General features: G+C 35.9%; 2 protein-coding genes across 4 annotated transcripts in view; one reads left to right on the top strand and one right to left on the bottom strand.

Annotated features, from left to right (window-relative positions):
* The first annotated feature begins 7417 nt into the window (after positions 1–7417).
* On the top strand, positions 7418–13725 carry LOC136242148 (uncharacterized). Of its 2 annotated transcripts, none has more exons than XM_066033561.1 (7): positions 7418–7546; positions 7854–8336; positions 8544–9163; positions 9234–9289; positions 9341–9445; positions 12546–12886; positions 13068–13725. In XM_066033561.1, exons 2-7 carry the CDS (start codon positions 7869–7871, stop codon positions 13536–13538), a joined length of 2061 nt encoding a protein of 686 aa, XP_065889633.1. In that variant the 5' UTR covers positions 7418–7546; positions 7854–7868; the 3' UTR covers positions 13539–13725. The 2 variants fall into 2 exon arrangements, with proteins under 2 accessions (XP_065889633.1, XP_065889632.1); XM_066033560.1 differs by having other exon boundaries at positions 7428–7690.
* The window catches only part of LOC136242146 (E3 ubiquitin-protein ligase MIB2-like), a 22571-nt gene continuing 20128 nt past the window's right edge, over positions 13691–16133 (bottom strand). For both annotated transcript variants that reach the window (XM_066033558.1, XM_066033559.1), the window contains exons 20-23: positions 14427–14787; positions 14267–14372; positions 14025–14093; positions 13691–13970 (exon numbers count right to left, since the gene is read on the bottom strand). In XM_066033558.1, coding sequence (XP_065889630.1) covers positions 13810–13970; positions 14025–14093; positions 14267–14372; positions 14427–14787 — 697 coding nt within the window. In that variant the 3' untranslated portion in view covers positions 13691–13809. The remainder of the gene's footprint in view (positions 13971–14024; positions 14094–14266; positions 14373–14426; positions 14788–16133) is intronic.

Here is a 16133-nt window from a genome sequence, read left to right as displayed (position 1 = left end):
CTTAAATGAATAGCTAGTTGCACTGGTTTCATAGTGGCTATCCTTGAGTGCTAGCAGTACTAATGTTCGTAATCACAGATCACACAGCATGCATAACCTTAACATAATTTTTTTCCACTAAATAAATAAAATATATGAGAACTTCACAATCAAATTGTTCTTGTTGAAAATGAGTGAAAAGGGAAAATGCATGAAAATTTCTTTTCAAATCACACAGTTGGTGAAAATTCCATGAGTTCATGTTTTCTGGTTTACATGCAGTGTTGCTCTAACTACTTACTGGTTTTACATGGTGGCTATCAAAATTTTAGATTGACAAGTCTCAAAGAACAATAATTATTGATCAATTGATATGGGAAACAGGACAAGATTGTCTGTTGTGCTGTAGCGCTTTAACTTTTAAATTCTCTTAGTAAGCACATTAAAGGTTTAGCTTCCTTCCATATATAGTAAATCGCGTGTTAAAAGGCCAAATATTTGACCCCATAGATGACCTGTTTATTAAACAAGTTCTACTTTGTGAGAGCCCCAGAATGACCACTTAGTGACTGTTCTATTAAAGAGTATCATGCTTGCAATTACTGCACATGATAAAAACCCTGTTGACTTTGATAGCAGTCTATAGCCATCTGACATATAGTTACATATGTAACGTACTAAATATTAAGACCACCTCATGAGCTTATTAGTTTATCACCATATTAGGCAACATTTTATCTAACTTAAACTAGACAGGCAATAACATAATTTTAGACAAGCCTGTTGTAGCTTTATGACTGCACTCTGTAGCTTGTGATCACAAAATTATGGATATGGCCTAATAGTACTCAGTTACACACTATTTATACCTCTTTTATAATAAAGTGACTTTCTAACCAGCACTCGACTTACTACAGAAACTATCAACACTATTGATTAGCCATCTTAAATGGGAATTAGTAGCTAAAGTAAAACTTCTATAATCCGACTCTCATAAGGATGAAAAAATTGTGTTGGATTAGTGAGTAGTTATGCCAACAAAAAAAGGTAGTAGTGGTACACATTGAAAAGTAATTCTGATACATATGCCTAGCCTCAGTTAGTTAGTTAGTTAGTTAGTTAGTTAGTTAGTTAGTTAGTTAGTTAGTTAGTTATATATTTATTAGGGAAGTTGATATGGCATATAGCTATAACAGAACTTTGGTAAACAAACTATGTTTTATCAAATAACTAAAGTAGTTACCTTTGGTATAGTATCTATTACACATTACAAAAACCATGTATGGTTAACGCAAGACCCTATACTGTTTAACCAATAGATCAGGTTAAATGTTGACTCGGATGTGTACATGTTTTTATTAGGAGAATTCATTAGAGGCCGTCAATGAAGACATAACTAACAGTATGAACTGGCGGCCTCAGCCCCATCATTGCTGAGAGCTATTCCCAATCTCCTTATTAGGTTTCTGCCAAAGGTGTTGGGTGTTTCTATTGTACTAGGGACAGGTGCAACATCTTGATCATCCAGTAGGTTATCAACATCACCCATTTCTACATCAGACACTTTGTGGAGGAAAATGGAATGTGAGAAGTAAGTACAAATTATATTCTTATGTGTGCATGGTGAGTCATGTATGCATTGGTAAAGAAAAGCACCACTCTGCCTAATGGTCAGAGTAGGTTATGGCTGTCATATATACTACTAGCCATAGCTGAGGAATGCTTTTCTGAGCCATTTTTTATAAGGAGATTGGGAATAGCTCTCAGCAATGATGGGGCTGAGGCCCCAGTTCATCCTCTATTAATAATGGAGAATTCATTAGAGGCTGTCAATGAAGACATAACTAACAGAATGATGGTTGCCTGAATTATACTGGTGTGCACTTCGACTATCTTTAAATGGCTGCAATGATGTATAGACGAATGGCTCTGTTGAAGTTGTGAATACTTCATGAGCGAGCAATCCTGATTCTCTTGTCAACCAGTTTAAAAGTACTTCTGTTGTTGACTGCCATTGCTGTGCTATTGCTTTTTTATGTAGTTGGTGATAGTAGTGGTGATTTACCAGTTGCGCTTAATCATCTGTATTGAAGTTAATCAAGGAAGTTGTCAACTAATATGGCAATCCATCATAAATTCTAACCTCAACTGTGCTCCACATTGTAGCAATCTGGATGCTCCATCAATCATCACTTGTCAATGTCATCCTCACTTTGATTTGCGATGTGGATTTTGTGTTCCAATGTGCGAAGATCTCACTGAGACTTCTGAGGGCACACAGATAAGCACTGATGTGTTCTTGACATTGCAGACTGTATAGTGATTATTAGAGATGCACTTGTTATAACGGTATCAATCATCAGAAGGAAAGTCATGTAGCTAAATACACAGTGCACTATTCATGCATGTTATGCACCTGAGATAATTTGACGTATTTATATTTATACTTCGTATAATTATTAAGTTTGATTTTCCTTCAGTGCTCGTAATTCATGTGAGAATAGCTATGATGGTGTTAGGTATGGAATGTATTAATTTATACGTCAGGTGTGCTTGCACTGGTTGGTCATTTAGGTAGAGATCATTGGCACTGCTCACACCCATGTAGAATTGCCAAATGCATATGAAAATCACATGATCCAACTGCTTTCTGTCAGCTATCTGGTTAGTACATTATGCTCACTGCATTAATAAAATTTTAAATAGGATTTAAAAATGCAGTGAACTGATATGGAAATTAAACATTGTATGTCAGTCACTCATGTATTCACTTAGAATCAAATATCACATTTTTAGTGTTATAGCTACACTAAATTCACAGCCCATAGTAAAGGAAACCCAATCAAAATTTTGCAAATAGAGTTGCGTAACATTATTATTAGTAATAGTAGAAGTATTATTAGTAATAGAGTTGCGTAACATTATTATTAGTAATAGTAGAAGTATGTAGTATACTTCTACTATTACTAATAATACTTCTACTATTACTAATAATAATGTTACGCAACTCTATTTGCAAAATTTTGATTGGGTTTCCTTTTACATACTTCTACTATTACTAATAATAATGTTACGCAACTCTATTTGCAAAATTTTGATTAGGTTTCCTTATTATAATGTTTGATAGCTATATACAGGTAAAATACTCCAGCATTAAATCACACAAAATTACAAATACTAGTATTTGTAATTTTGTGTGATTTAATGCTGGAGTATTTTACCTGTATATAGCTATCAAACATTGTAAAATGTATGGGCTTCATGAGGCATTTACATATATGCTATTGGGGACCTGAACTAATCGGGGTGACATGTAGTAGTAACGTGTTCATCTTGAAATTTTTGACTCAATATAATGCCAGGGTGTGAATAGGCATAGTGGTATAGCTACATAAGTACTTGTTTAAAAGTAACATTGTTAGCCTTTGTTGACAGTTAAATGTGTGCCACCAATAGTATTACTAGTAGAGGTGTGCGATTATCTCAGTCACCTCTAACTAGTAGTACAGCCAATTGAAAGGACATGATTTTACCTGAGGGTTTCTATGCTGCTTGCAGAATTATGATTAAGCTCAGAACATGGTAAATCAAACAAGTTTAAGTGTAAGAGACCTGAGACCTGTGGGCAGTGAGTTTACTTTATCCCAAATCAACTTTCAATATTCATGTTTGGCGGAATAAGATCGTTAAGCTGACGGCTGACTTGATGTCATTCTGATTTCTTTCTGCCCGTAGTAAACACTATAAGCATCAAGTTAAATATATCTTAATATTTTTTCCACAGTATAAATGAAGCATCCTTATTAGTGAGGTTCCATGGTATCATGTCCTGGACTATAATATTACACAATGGGAGGATTCCACATTTTCAGAATAGTCTAAAAACTGTCAGGACTAGTATTAGAGCATACATATGTTATGGTTTGAGCGAACATGTTAGTTAGCAAATTATCACCAGATCAAATTGGGTGATAGAACTTTAATAGAATGGTGTGAGCTTTTGAAGTTTATGGGCTAAACTGATAACGCACATATTCATTTACTCGGTATATATTCATGATAATTCTGCTATATGGTTTTGTTTAGTGGTTTGTACAGAAGTAACATTACACATTTACTTGCTACGTAACTTGAATCTTTCTAAGTGGTCTTTGTACGTGTGTCGTCATAGGTAGCTTGTACACAATAGCAAGTCATTTAAATGCCTTCTGAGCCCTCCCGCTAGACATACTTTAATCCAATTTTAACATCATGGTTGCATCCCATGATAGTGACCACATTTTTAAACCAAGTAACCCATGCACTCACCATGTACACTTCTGCAACTATCAGCAGTTTACTATAAGAAAATGTGAACATACCGGATGCAATAATCATATGAAGTTGCTTTGTATGGTACCACAGTATTTATTCCTGGAGTTAGAAAGCTATTCCACTATTAATAATATCCTGATGATTGCATCAGTGTAGCAAGTGGCCAACTGACAATACTCACCAAACTGCAGCATGAGGTCACGCTATAGTCATACACTTTAGTTACTACACCTGTGTCAAATATACAATGACATTAACTACAATGTGCTATATAATTATAGTCTGAATGCTACATAGCTATACTGGTAGCTGAACATGTGAATGATTAATGTGTTCATATTATTGCATTTCTCAAAATTTCTATAGAATTTTTATCAGATTGTAAGTGTTGCATTTGTTTTTTTCAATTTGCAATGTGGGCTGTTGAAACCAAGAACTAGAAAAGAGTTTTCCACATTGGAGAAGTCATTTTTGTCAATGTGACAACTAGTTTTATTGTTCCTATACTAATGTCCTAATTCCTTCCAAATAATGTACTATCCATATGGATATCCACCAAACCTGTGTATTCCCAATGCCAGTCTCAGTTGTGGTGCTTCCAATTGCTCTTTTGATATGCAAGGGAACTTGCTTGATCATGTTGATGTTTTGGTATCTTTAAGTGGTAATCTTTTGTTTTTTATAACCAACAAAACATGAATGAATCTAATAACCGTTATAAGAAAGTATTTGTTGTTAGGTGTTTGGCAGTAGTAAACGCATTAATTAAGTTATCATGGCTAAATAGTTTTTCACTTGAAGCACTAGCACATGCGCAGTATGTACTGGTTTGAGTGACAATGAATGCTGTGTAGGTATATACTTTAAGTTGCAATATTTATGGGAGCGTCCATAGGTTTGTTGAGAAAACTACTGTATTACTACTGAACCATTTACCCCAGAAGTAAAGATGTTAGCATTACTGTGCTCCTTTGAAATATAAAACACAGTGTACTTCAGCTTGAATGCCAAAAAATATGAATTCCCCTTATCACTCACTATAACAACAGAGTATGTTTTTTGCCAGGCTAAAGGTAGGAATGATTCCTGTGAAGTACACAAAGATAGAATACAAGAATACTGATCATCATGGATTAGCCATATGCATAACATACTACTTACTCGTGAGTAGTACATAAGTGACTCCACATAATGCTTTGATATCAGAAGTAGTGAACAGTGATAACCATTTCTCGTGCATGAGAATTATAGTTTGTAACTGAAAGTCCATTTTATGACTGCTCTATTGGAGGGTGTCAGACTCACAGTCACTAAACATACTCAAAACTTTGGTATCAGTATTGCTAAAAGTATCTGATGTATTCTTATAGACTCAAAAAGATATATTCATAAAGTGTCTGTATTTTAAACATTTGAATTGTTGTGGAGCAGTTTTTTTTCACAGCCGGATATCAGTTTGTCTTTTCAAGATAACTGGATGATTCTTTCCACTATTGAGACAGTCGTTCACACTGTAGATTGCATTTGAATTGGATATTTTACAATATGGTGTATGGCATTTTGGGCTTTTGGGTAAGCACCTGCTACGGGCTCATGCTTTACTGTATAGAGCCTTTGTGCCAAACTGGAAATATTACTGTTCTAATTTCCCTGATAGTTGGCTAGTCTACTGCAAGTTTTGCAAGTTCACCAGATAATATGGTGCATAGTTAATATGGTGCATAGTTCGTTGGTAACTCAGGTGACCTGTGGATCAAGTTAGCAAAGCTACACTTGAGTTAGAATTTGTTTCAAGTTCATCCTATTTGATGATTAAGACTTTCGGTTGCTTGAGCACCTCGACCTTCTGTGTAATTCCCAGTGCCATGCTTTATATAATTATTATCAGTGACAAATCAGCCAAGTAAATTTTGACCACATTGATCAGAGGTATAAAAAGATAAACTGTCATTTATAGAAAAATTCTTTGCTAGAATTCAATAGAATCATAGAAGTTGCTAATGATGTGATTAATATGCATGGTCAGGAAGATTATTGATAAGGGAAAAGGTGTTGTTGATAGAGCTGAGTCAAATATTATATGGGATGATTCATGGAGTGAAACATGTTCAGCTAAATGCTAGTGATCCAGCAAATGCATCATTAGTAAATTGATCTCCGAAATGTATCGCCAAATGCAATAGTTATGGGTGTATTAATGGAAAGATGATAGATCAATGTTCTTAATCAGGAGATAAAAGGTGGTAGGCCCCCTTAGTTGTGATTTTTGTTGTTTAAAAGATCAGGATACTCTAATAGAACAGTAAGGTGCAGTCAATCACGGGTGGCTAAGGACATCCATTTCAGCCAGTGCCCCTCTTGACTAAAATGATCTTGCTACACCTATCAAAAGTGTCTTGTATTCAGAGCAGGAGGAGGTTCTGTGGTTTAGAAGAATCTTCTTTTGAAAAACTGATTAAAGGTCCACCATTTTAGTAAAAAGGTTCACAAGTTCAGTATACTGCATCTAAAATTTTAGTAGCAAAAGTCCAACCTAAACTATTTTTAATGATGAAGTGTCACTGAATTCAGCCTCCATTTTCAAAAATTTTCCTGGGAGCATGGCATACCCCTGAGCTTCAACATGCTTCACATGATGAAGCACACTTTGTGTAATCCTGAAAAGGTTCACTTTTTTATCTAAAGAACCTACCCAGACAATAGTAGGTAGCTATAAAAGTCTACCCAAATATAACCACAAAGGTAGCTATTTCGAACACAGAAGGTGAAAAGGCCTAGCGATATGGGTATGAACATTATGATATGACACTCTATAGAAGGTATATATCTATGACTGAACAAACAGCATAAGATATGCTAAAGAAATCATAGCTAGTTACAAAAAGGTATAATGGTTAGCAAAATTCTATTGCAAACCAGGTGGCAAACAGCCAGCTTGCAGTCTAGACAAGTGGCTGAGGAGTCACACAGCCTGGGATTCATTCAAACCATCTTTCACTACAGAATTCCACCCCTCATCTGATTTCTACAATGATCACACATACTCTACCGTAGATGCCAACCTTGTGGTTGTATGTGGTTGCACGTGATCACGTAATTAGCTAACGCCTGGTCGCGTGATAAGCTGCGCACTATTATCACGTTGACCTCAAAACCCACCCTTTCCCTGCGCAAAGGAGAAAGGTGTAATCCAGAAGCCATTTTAAACTTAATGGAATTATACTGGTAGAACGAAGCATTCCTTTGCGATTATGTAAGTACTATTTGCAAGTTCTCATAGACTGCAGCCTACGTAATACGATACTCCTGATACGAGCTGCGCGTTTCAGTACAAATAGAAGGGAAACGCAAGTTCATGTCGAGTCGATCCCGGTCACAGTATACATAAAATATCTAGGTAGGTAGCTAGCTGTATGTGTGTTGGTCGTTACAGTGTTGTTTCATCATAATGATAAATCTATGTCCTTTCAAGGTTCATTAAATTCTGTATGCGTTGACAATGATTGTTTGTAATTGCTGTTAGTAGATGTTTTGATGTGTACATTTGCCACTGCATGTAGTTAACAGTATAAACAATGGACATCGGCAAGTTAGAAAATGGGAGCTATACCCAGTACGAAAACGGACCAACTTCGCCTGCGTCGCCTGTTATTCCATCGTCAGTAACATCAGGAGCTGTGCTGTTTGCTGAAAACGAACTGTTTGATCAAGTTGCGTACGAGAAGGAAGTCAGCAAAAAAAAACAAAAGGTTACATCATTTAAAGCTACAAATGGTTGCACCTCTAGTTGCAGAGAAGAATATGATTATCCCCGCAGGGGCTCAATTGAAGAGCTAGAACCTGCAGCTGGTAGTGCTACATACTGCAACAAGGAGACAAAGGGATGGTGTTTTAACGTGACAGTTGTTGTGATACTGCTGACAATAATTGGACTGTTTACACTTCCACTAATATTCTATTATGTTGATGTGCCAGAAAATGACGATTTTAGCCAGAGTGAAGCAGATAATATTGTAGAGCTAGTTGAACACTGCATAACCTCGGTTAGTTCCATGAAATGTATCATATAATCTAATTGTCAGTGTACTTAATGAAGTTATACTACAGCAATGTATGTGTATATGATGTATATAGCTAGCTTCTGTAGGCTTTGTATATATGCCTATACATTTGCATGAACATTTTGTAAGTTAGCATTATCTACAGTAAAGAACAGATCATTTAAAATGTTGGCATGTATTTTCTATTAGGGCAATTCAACAGGGACAGGCATGATGACCAACAGAATGATGGTTACTACTGGTGAATGCTATAATTATACTGGTGTGTGCTTGGACCATCTCAAAATTACTGCAATGCTTTATCACACACCAACCACAAATGACTCTGTTAAAGTTATGAACAATCCACGAGTCACAGATCCTGATTCTCTTGTCAACCTGTTTACTAGTTTTGCACCTGATAATTGTGAACGTGATGGACTGCCTTTGCTGTGCAATTATTTTTATCTTGTCTGTAATAGTAGTGGTGATTCACCTGTTGTGCTTAGTGATCTTGAGGAAAAGTGTATTGAGGTTAGTCAAGGAACTTGCCGCACTATATGGGAACTTGGTAGGGATGGAAACATTGTTCCAGATTGTAATGATCTTGACTCTGGTGGACCAGTATTGACAGTACCAACATCAAACATTACCTGCCATCCTCAGTTTGGTTTACGATGTGGACTCTGTGTTCCACTGTGCAAAGAATTTTCTGAAACACCAGAGGACATACAGAAATCTATTGATCTGCTCTTTGTTATTGCAGGATCTGTAATTGTACTTGGGGGAGTATTTGTTATTCTTGTATCAATTATTAGAAGGAATGTCATGTAAGTATATAGTGCATGATGTTATATAGCAAATAGTGACGTACTTTACTCTTTGATTTTACTTTAATAGGTTTGATTTTCCTTCGGTGCTGATTGTGTACATGACAATAGTCACAATGGTGTTAGGTATGTGTACTTGTTGTGTGTAGGTGTCCTTTAAAATGTTTATTCATGCAGGCTTGCTACTGCTGATTGGCTATGGGGCTAGAGATCATTTGTATTGTACAGTGCCAGAATTGCCAATTGCTTACGACAATCCAACTACATTCTGTCAGCTATCTGGTTAGTACTTTTCTTGTTGCACTTTTTAGCTATACAACACAAATCGCCAATACATTTCCCACAACACTTTAGCAGTCTTTGGTTTCCCTGGGTACTACTATGCACCAGTACACTGCAAGGTATGAGCAAAACTGCAAGGCCTATATTTTGAACACCAATATAATATATATATACATATATGTATGTATATACATATCGTAGTACTTTACTTGGTGGCCAATTATTGAACAGTTCAGTACAGTAGGTCAATAATTAGCCACAGTAAGTATAAACTTCTTTTCATCAACACAATAATTAAATAGAATTTGCAATTAAAATGCTATGCTTTGTCAGCTACACTGATCCCAAATTCATACTTTGGTTGCTTTAGTTGAAGAGTTCACAATTTATTGTCTCACACATCAAGTTATGCTTTGAAGACAATGCGGTTTCTCTGGTACAATTCTTTTAATAAATTTGATTCTAAAGTTCTCATATTTATTGCCCTAAAAAGTGTTATATTCAAACTCAATAGTTAAAGATAAGGATTCTTCATTAAACATTAATAACTTACTATATGGTTTGTCTTTCATCTTGTGAATGATGATTTGTGACTTATGAATCTACGCATGCAAAAATTTTCCTGTAAATTTAATTGAGCCACGTAGGTGTTTAAGTGTACTACATTCATTGGTTATTGACAATGTGGATTAGCTTGCTCTTGTTCACTCAGCTTGCGTAATCAACAGGATGACAGTCCTAGAATGTGTTCAAATAGTTTCCTACTTGTGTCAACCCACCTGTTGTTACAGTACTAGGTTAATTGGTTCACGTTTATTCTCATCTTTGTGGTGTTGTACTGGGGTTAGAGAGGTAGTATTAATGGGATATAATTTGTGTAAGAGGCTTCAGAAAGTTTTTTGTGCTCTGCGCTAAATACCATGGCTCATGATTTTGAAACATTGTATAATATCCCAGAAACAGGTTTGGCAGGAAGTGAAAGATGAATGATTCCTTAAACAATACCAGAGATATGTATTTATGAACCATAAAAGGCTGTGTCTACCATAAAAACCTTCAGCACTTGTGCTGTAAATCCTTAATAAATTAATTAATTTTTAAGAAAAACTGATGTTACTTGATTAACTTTATAAAGTTTACTGATTTACTATTCCTAGCTACACACCTTTACCTCACTAAACAACAACAGGGCCGTAGCCAGACTAACAGTTAACAACTTGCATGCAAAATGGCTGCCACGCCCTTTATCAGTGAGCTTTTTATTTGTGTGCACTCGCAAGAAATGACATTGCGCTTGGGTGGTACTGTAGGTTCTTTAGATGAATAAGTGGACCTTTTGTGTGGTGTGATGCAGGATTACATCAGGGTGTGCAAAAACTAGGGGGGTCTGGGGAGTAATTTTTTTGTCTGAATTTAGTGACATTTCAGTCACCTTGTTCTTCCAAGAGGGGCTTCTTCAAAACCATCGTGCCTACGGGACTGATAATTTGTACTTGTATATAACTGTAAGCTTGGATATGTCTGTTAAACATGCTGGTATGTGAACAAATCTGAAATAGTTAACATCTATTTCTAACTTGAGTCTAATCACAGGCATTGATGTTATCACATTTAGAAAGCATATATTTATTTGGTGTGATCTCACTGAGGTGCTGCATAGTATCAATATTTACATTAGTGTTATGTGCAACTACTAAATAAACCTTGTATCATGAATACAGTGGGTAACTGATATATTACTTGTATGCGAACTACATACTTCACACCTTTCATTGAAAATTCTACACTGCATATTAAACCAATGACCAAGATCATCCACACAAAAACCTCTAGGCAATAAAGAAATTACTTTTGGCAATAACTTGTTCGAAACCCTACTTTTGATAATAAGGACAAAAACTGGTTTCTCTATTCCAAATAGTTTCATGCCCAGCCTGGCTTGCATTTATAGTACAAACAATATCTGGTGATTGTATGTTTTAAGTTTCTTAGTCCTGGCCAGAATACTGACTGACCAATGAGGAGTTGCATAATTGTGTAAATGTGTTGAAAGTTTACAGACATACTAAAAGTGAAAACTTTTTGGTCATTAAAAGACATTTGCTGTCAACTCGATCTCGTGACAGAATTTTCACCAGAAATTAAATGCTATCCTCCACAAACACTACACAGGAAAAGATTTTTGCTTTACTTTAGTCCTAGATATTTTCTAAAGGTTTTCACTGCTTGTGCAACTATTCTTGCACTTCCAGGTCCAAAGAAATTAATGCATTGTCACCAGATGGTGTTTGCACTATTTAGCATTGGCCCTGCTGGGCACAAGACTACACTTTGGAATCATATGACAGTGTTCTTATTTGGTAGACGTCTTAATTTCAAATTATAGATTGTTTACTGTTTAGCTGATGTTCTTACAGAAAGTGTGGAAGTTACAACATACATGTTATATGCCACAGCGTGTCATGTTTGATCCTTGCTGTGTAAACTAACCTACCATACCATACATGATATATTGAAAGCACATATTTGATTCATATGAAGTAAAATAAACTCACTGCCCACAGGTCTAAATCTTCTTGTACCCGACATTGATTGTAATTTAAGCTGTGTTAGATTAACATCAAAGCATGCTACAAGCAGCACCGAAACCTTCGCAGGTAACTATGCTGCCTGACATCCATGAAGATTTGTTTATTTAAAAGAAAAATATTAATTGCAATTACATCATGTTTTCTGAGTAACACTCCCACTAATCTACAGGACTTACCCCAGGTGTTAGATTTTGTTGATATTAAAGTTTACTCTTTTGTTTACTGTTTATGGTCTGCAACGTAATTTAAGTGATTCTGGTCTATGCTGAATTACCAGACATTTGTCTGTTGTTTAATGCTCACAGAGGTGTAATGTGTGTTACGCATGTCCAAATTTAATACAATCTTGGTGTTCCAACCACATCTGCAGCCTCACAAATATCATTATTATTCTTTTATCAATAGTAGAGTTACATAGTACCAGGTTGCTGAGTTAGTACTTGTACAAACACTTATAATTAAATCAAATTCTACGTACTTTATAGTATGTATTGTTTTAATCTCTGCAGGATTTTTGGTACATGCCGGAGTTGTTCAAATGATGTTGTACTGGTTGTTACATCTAATTCATTTATTCCTCAAGTTTGTTTTTCCATTTTCAATTCGACGTATTGATACTAAACAATGGAAAAGAGGTTTTCATGTTGGAGAAGTCATTTTGGTCAATGTGGTAACTTCCATTGCTCCTATTTGTGTTCTAACTGCATCCAAGTATTATCCATATGGATATCCACCAAACCTGTGTATTCCCAATGCCAGTCTCACATTTTACACTATCTTAGTTCCTATCACTATTATACTCTGTGTTGGAACTTGTTTGATTTTGTTGATGTTTTGGCGTCTCCAATTGGTAAGTTTCTATTTAGCAGTACGTAAATAGTACAGAAAAGTATGAATAAATAGTAATCACATTGTTTGATATCAACTTTTGAATAACTTGATATGTTTGTACCACAAGACCTGCTGTATAGCAGTTTGCTAATGCTATAGTTTAGTGTTTGTGCTATAAACTATATTTCTTTCTGCTGTAGCGTACAGAGTCCATTGTACGAACCAATCTGAAAGTACTGAACTTTATGAAGCTTACCACTCCAGAAGTGAAGATGTTGGCATTACTGTGTTTCTTTCTTGTGTTTGGAATTTCAAATATGATATACTTCAGTTTGTATGCCAGAAACTATGAATTTCTAATATCACTAGCAACAGAATATGCTGTTTGTCATGCCTATGGTAGGAACGATTCATGTGAAGTCCACAAGGATGAGATACAAGATTACCGCTACCATGGATTGGCAAACACGTGCTATTTCCTTATGGCATTTCTGACAATCTCTAATCTGCTGTTTGCTGTACATGTCAAACAACTGAAAGGACAAATACGTAGGCTCTCTGTGAAGGCTACAAGAACAATACGAAGTTTTAGTGTAAGGGAAACCCAAACTAATGCTACTAGCAAGCAGCCATCAGATGAATCTTGTAAAAAATCTTCAGCGGACTCTTGAGTGACACGTTTAGTGATTGTATGGTATAAATCATGTTAACATCTGTATTGTGTGTGTGTGCATATATTACATAAACATTTAAGCAAGCTATATAAATGTAATCATATTGTACCAGTATTTATGAATATTATTTGTATGTATGTATTTGACTATATTTTTAAAATGACTATTATCTTTTAAAAAATGATCAGTGGTTTGTATGCATGCACGTCTACAAACTTATAGTTAGCGACTGATAGTATGTGATTAAGGTACAACGTAAGTAGCCTTATCAATTATAAATTTTAATTACTCTAGAAATTGGTGTTCTACAAAAAGGACATTCCTTAACTTTCTCTGCACATATTGTGCATGCTGTATGACCACAATCAAAGACAATCTGGAACTTGCGCTCGATGCAGATTCTACAGAGTGATTCATCGTCATCTTCAACTGAATTATACAATATACAAGTTATGTCCACCACTAAACAACTACTCTTCTCACCTGATAAACCGTCTTTATTTTTTATTTCTGTTTTGCAGGTGAAACACATTTTCATTCTTTTGCCACACGCTACAAGCACGCAACAAAAAAATAATATTACACCACTAAATGATGTTGTGAAATACAGCCACCACTTTAAAAACATATCTCTACCACCTCTGGGTCAACTTTTCAACCAAACACATGCAGTTTATCATGACCCCATGAGTAAAGCTGCATCAGGTCCCTAGTATGTAACTTACCTACACAGAACCGGTGACCACACGGTCTCATTGTTACTGCCACAGGATCATCTTCACACATTGCACACTTCTGTACTGGTATTGGACAATGATCAGTCACTGGTTTCTGCATTAGAGAGAAGTGATAAATGTCTCAAATTCACTACTAGAGAAAACTTACACGACACTGTGGACATTTTTTAGACGTCTTGGCATGTTCAGAACATAGCACAAGGTGGTTACAAGGCTTTAGTTGAACGTCGACTATTTCTTCACACAACAAACATGTAATATCCTCAGGTGAGGAGACAGAATGTGTGTATTGTGTAGGAACAGACAATGTTGATTCTTTCTTCACTGGAAGACTAGTAAATGTTGTTGATTGTGGTTCAAGTGAAAGAGTTCCATCAGTACTTGTACTACTGTGTCTAGAGTGATAGCTTGATGCAGCAACGACTTGACTGGGTAAGGTAGAAAGGGATGACATTTGCAGTGAGCCAGTGGCTTGGCGTGGACGTTGCAAACTGCCATGAAAATGTGATCTACAGTTCAGTGAAACATGATACAGATGGTGGGTGAATTAAGTAACACTATATACTACAAACATGTTAGTCTTACATAAGCGAATCCTGTTACAATTCCATACATTGTGGCACCTGATGAATACGTGTTACTCAATCAACAATAACTTTCTCACTCAGTTGAACACCACAAAGCCACTACCTCAGTGCCACCTGTACATTGCTTGTGTGGGTGTGCAAACAATGACCAAACAAGCAAGCCACTAATGTTTACCATTATTTTACAATACTGGTTAATCAGCAACATGGATAGTGTGTACAATGAATATGAATATGTAAGTTTGTTGGACCCTTGTGCAGTAAGTCTCTTATCTTAGGGATTTACAGTGGAAACTCTTTATTATTCCAGCCAACTCGGGATCATGCTTTAGTGTACTTATGAGAGAGGTGTCCTGTTTTAGGGGTCTAAACCTGTTCACTGTAATACAATTACGACCACGGACAAATGTCTTGACTATCAAGGTGTCCATGTTTCAGGAAGTAAGAATTCCACACTATATGCAGCACTTTAAGTGATGATTATAAGATATACCATATTTCCTTGGTTACACGCTGCACCAATAATAGTAGCCACCGAGTGGTGCCACAATTGATTTAGAAAATAAAGGCCTAAACATTGTTATTGAGCATTGAGTGGTAGCCGATTTAGAAATAGCCGCCACATCAATTTTTAGAACTAGGGTAATAAACGCTGTTGTAGTAAATATGGTATCCTCTGTTTTTAGTGATCAGATTATTAATGTTTACATAAACCCATCTAAAAATTTTTAGTTACAGAATAATCAGCTAGTATTACTATTCAAAATGCCCAGAGTGTAGTCACACAGCTGTGTTCTAGTCTCTACACAGCATCCTAGATTTCAGCACTTTATTCCTTCAAAATCATCCCAAAAATGCACACCTGCATCAGGGTATTTGATAAGGCAATATGGCGCTCCTTTGGCTCAGTGTGAACACAAATCTGCTTCATTTTTCTCGGCACCAATTAAGTTTTGTGGCTAATACACTTTAAAATTGAGCTAATTGTCCCAGCGGTATCCTACTGGTAGAGCAGTAGATGTCAGGGTTGGGCCAGTTTATCTCAGAGTAAAATACTTGTCAAAAACCCTGACCTGCATGTTTTGGAAAATCTCTGGATATCTTGCTGTAATCAATGCATAGCCGTATTAATCCAACACTGTCCATTGTACCAGGCCAATAAATGTAGAAATTGTGTACACACGTGTAGAAAATCACCAACACATGTGTACACTTCTACATCGCAACAAAAGATAAAAGCAATACTGTGTTTGGATAAAATTAGTGTC

Source organism: Dysidea avara, chromosome 13 (genome assembly GCF_963678975.1).
Source record: "Dysidea avara chromosome 13, odDysAvar1.4, whole genome shotgun sequence".
Taxonomy (NCBI): domain Eukaryota; kingdom Metazoa; phylum Porifera; class Demospongiae; order Dictyoceratida; family Dysideidae; genus Dysidea; species Dysidea avara.
This window is presented reverse-complemented; position numbering and strand designations above follow the sequence as displayed.